General features: G+C 39.7%; 1 protein-coding gene across 1 annotated transcript; it reads right to left on the bottom strand.

Moving 5' to 3' along the window:
• Nucleotides 1-243: 243 nt before the first annotated feature.
• PCOAH_00038860 (Formin-binding protein) lies at nt 244-2,811 on the bottom strand (the record flags this gene model as incomplete). Its single annotated transcript, XM_020060677.1, has 1 exon — nt 244-2,811. The coding sequence occupies one exon, from the start codon at nt 2,809-2,811 to the stop codon at nt 244-246; it is 2,568 nt and encodes an 855-aa protein (XP_019917035.1).
• Between the last annotated feature and the right edge of the window lie 490 nt (nt 2,812-3,301).

The raw sequence follows: 3,301 nt of genomic DNA, 5'->3' as shown, positions 1-3,301 counted from the left end.
CAACCTGCAGGTCCATTGTTCCATTCGAATGTTCCTACTTCGTGTAATTTAACGCTGCATCGATCTGATTATGTGCCGATCCATGCTTGTTTGCATTTTCTAGCCATTTTGTAATTTTTTTTTTTTTTTTTTTTTTTCCTCTGCACACAGGGTATCAAAATGTATTACCCGTTCGGGCGAAAATGTAAAAAAATTGACTGAAATAGCTACATGGCAGAAAAAAAAAAAAAAATTACAAAATGGCTAGTTGGGCGAATTATGATCAATGGTGCGTAGGGACTCTATTGTTTGGTCACTAGAGTCAGATTCCTCTCTGGCATATTTCCTATACTTGGAGTGAACTTTGCTGTTGCGTTCTTCCTCCGTGTCATCGTCACTAATTTTGAACGATTCCTTTCGTTTTCCATTTTTTAAATTTCTATTTGAATTGGAAGTTGAAGAATCAATGGAGAGGCAATTCTTCGTCGAATTTGCAGAAGATTTCCACGTATTGTACGCAGCCATTTTTTGTTCCTCATTTGGACACAGTTCACACAACACGGGCCACTTGCTGGAGTTTTTAACAATGCTAATCACTCTACCGTAGGACATGCTGGTTTTAAGTTCTGGGACTTTGGCGAAATATTTGGCAACTTTGTTAATATGCTTAATTTCCTTATTTTTTTTTTCTTTCAATTTTTTTTGCAAAGAGTGGTAAATAAAATTCATATTTGCGTGCGGGATGTTGTACTTACTCTGCACATTTGCGAAGAGTTGTAAAAATTGATCAAAGGTGGTATTTTCATCTACTGTGCAATTCATTTCTTTGCAAGCACCTTTGATGTATAATTTATGCCTCAAATATTGTTCCTGGAGGGAATCAATATATTCGTCAAATAGCACTTTGGGGGATGACCCCTGATGTCCTAACAAGTCTGTATAACGATCATCTTTATAAATTTTGGACACAAAAAAGATCCACTGTGTTTTCATATTAAGAACACTTTTTTTATGATATTCGTGTAGTAATTCGATGAAGGCATCTCTTTTTTTTCTCAAAATTCGAAACACCTTTTTTTTTAACTCTATTTTTTCATCATTATGATATTTTTCGTAGAAGCTTTCCCAAGAAGCTAACGCGTCAATTTTGTGCAAAGAATTAAAGTCTGCATCATCTTTGAAGTAGACTTTGACATCATTCCATTTTAATGGATTTTTTTTATCTGCATATTGCTGAAATTTCTCTTTTAAAATTTCGGATGTTTTTTTTCTTTTTTTCCTTCGATCTTCTTTAAATTTGTGTCGATAATCATCTAAAAAATCTTGAAATATTTCATCCCTCTCATTTTCTGTGATCCAGTCCCACCATTCTTCTTTATAAAATTCGGCCGCAAATTCTTGGTAGGGCGTTTTTTCATTTAATTTTTTCCAATTGATTAATGTTTGAAAAATTAATTCCCTCGACCTTTGCCTTTTTCTCCTTTCGTTTTCACTCGCCCGTTTGGCAGCATGGCTAATATACTCGGAGAACATTTGCTTTTTTTCCCCCTTGGTCAGCACAGACAGGCTGAACCAACGGTCATCATTTTCCAGTATTTTTAAAGCATTTTCCCAGGTCAATTTTGGGTTAATATTTTTTTCTTCAAATAATATTTTTAAGTGTTCTTTTGCGTCATTTTTATTTTCGAATTTTTTCCACACCATGGTTACTCCTTTATTGATTTTCTCCGGTGCATTTTTCTTTTGATTCGCCTCGTCGAGAGTGCTACTGGGCATCATAGCGTTATTGTTCAGCTGGGCTGGCATACCATTTTGCATATGGAGATAACTATACATGGAAAGATCATTAGTGGACGTGTGTTCCTTCCCCGTGGTACTGTCCGTACTGACGTTATTCATAGCATCATCGGTGGTTTGGTTCACCGCCTCCTTTGGCAAACTACTCGGGGGGGTGTCATTCGCGTTTTCTCCTTTATTCACACTTTCATGCGTAGTGCTACTGCTGTTTGGGCATTTGTCTACGCTGTCTTGATTTTCTGCATCCTCGGTAGCACATTCAAGTTTAATCTTTTTAATGTCCTCGGGTTCATCCCATACGCTAATATTTTTTTCTTCATGATGCCAGTAGGTTCTTCCATCCCCACAGGAGTATTCCTTCCATTTAGTTTGTTGAGAAATACGTAGCTCCACCTTGGACTTTAGTTCATCTGGCTTTTCCCATTTGGAAGCTTTGGTTATAGTGTTGTAGTAATACTTCCTCCCATTCTTTGCCACCATTTCACACCACCCGTGGTTTTCTCCACTGAGACGGTTCATGTAGTTCATGGGCATATTCATCATGCTTCCGCCTAACTGTCCCCCTATCATATGATTGTCCGTCCCTTTCTGCGAACTGTTGTTCATAAAATCTTTATTATACAATTTTATCATATTAGGGTTTCCCATATGCATAGCGGCCATGTCACCCATCATGTCTACAGCGCCTGGCTGCATGGGCATGTTCATGTTGGTATGCTGTCCATACATGAGCGGATTGTAATTTTCGTACGGTCCTACCCCTGGGTTCATGTGCATCATATTCTTTCCATAATAATCTGAAGCGTTCATAGGTGGCATTAATCCCGGCAGAAATGGCATGGGCAATTGACCCATAGAATTATTGTTCATGCCTTGGCCGCTCATCGGATTACCAGACATGTTGGGCATACCAGGAAGACCTGGCATTCCTGGCAAGCCCGGCATATTTGGTAACCCTGGCATACCGGGGAGGCCCGGAATTCCTGGCAAACCAGGAAGGCCTGGAATGCTGGGCGTATTCGATTTGTTCTGCATGGTGGGTAACTTTGTCACATTGGGGAAGCGCAGTGAAGGGGTGGGGTGGCTATTCAAACCGGGGAGGGAAGGTTCTCAAACCGCGTCCTTACATTAACATAATTGTTCGTAACTATGCGGTGGGGGGGAGGGGCGTATTAACATTATATGGGCAACTGGGGCTTCTTATTTTGGGGGGACACTATTTTTTTTTTTTTAATTTCTTATTGGATGCTTCTTAAATGGCGAGCTGCATCAATTCACGTGGACATAGGGTTACCTGTTTGGCATATTCTTCAGTCAAACATGTGTCGACAGGAGCATTTTTTTTTTGCTCCTTCTCGGCATTACATGAACTGACCGCAGCCCATGGGTACACTGGATTATAGCGTAAAACTGCCAAGTGTGAGGAGCGGTTTAAAATATATTTACATACGCTTTTGCATACAACAAATGTGCGCCGATGATATCCTCTGATGGAAAAAAAATACTGGGGTGAACTGCGGAAGGG

The sequence above is a fragment of the Plasmodium coatneyi genome, chromosome 12 (genome assembly GCF_001680005.1).
Source record: "Plasmodium coatneyi strain Hackeri chromosome 12, complete sequence".
Lineage (NCBI taxonomy): Eukaryota > Apicomplexa > Aconoidasida > Haemosporida > Plasmodiidae > Plasmodium > Plasmodium coatneyi.
This window is presented reverse-complemented; position numbering and strand designations above follow the sequence as displayed.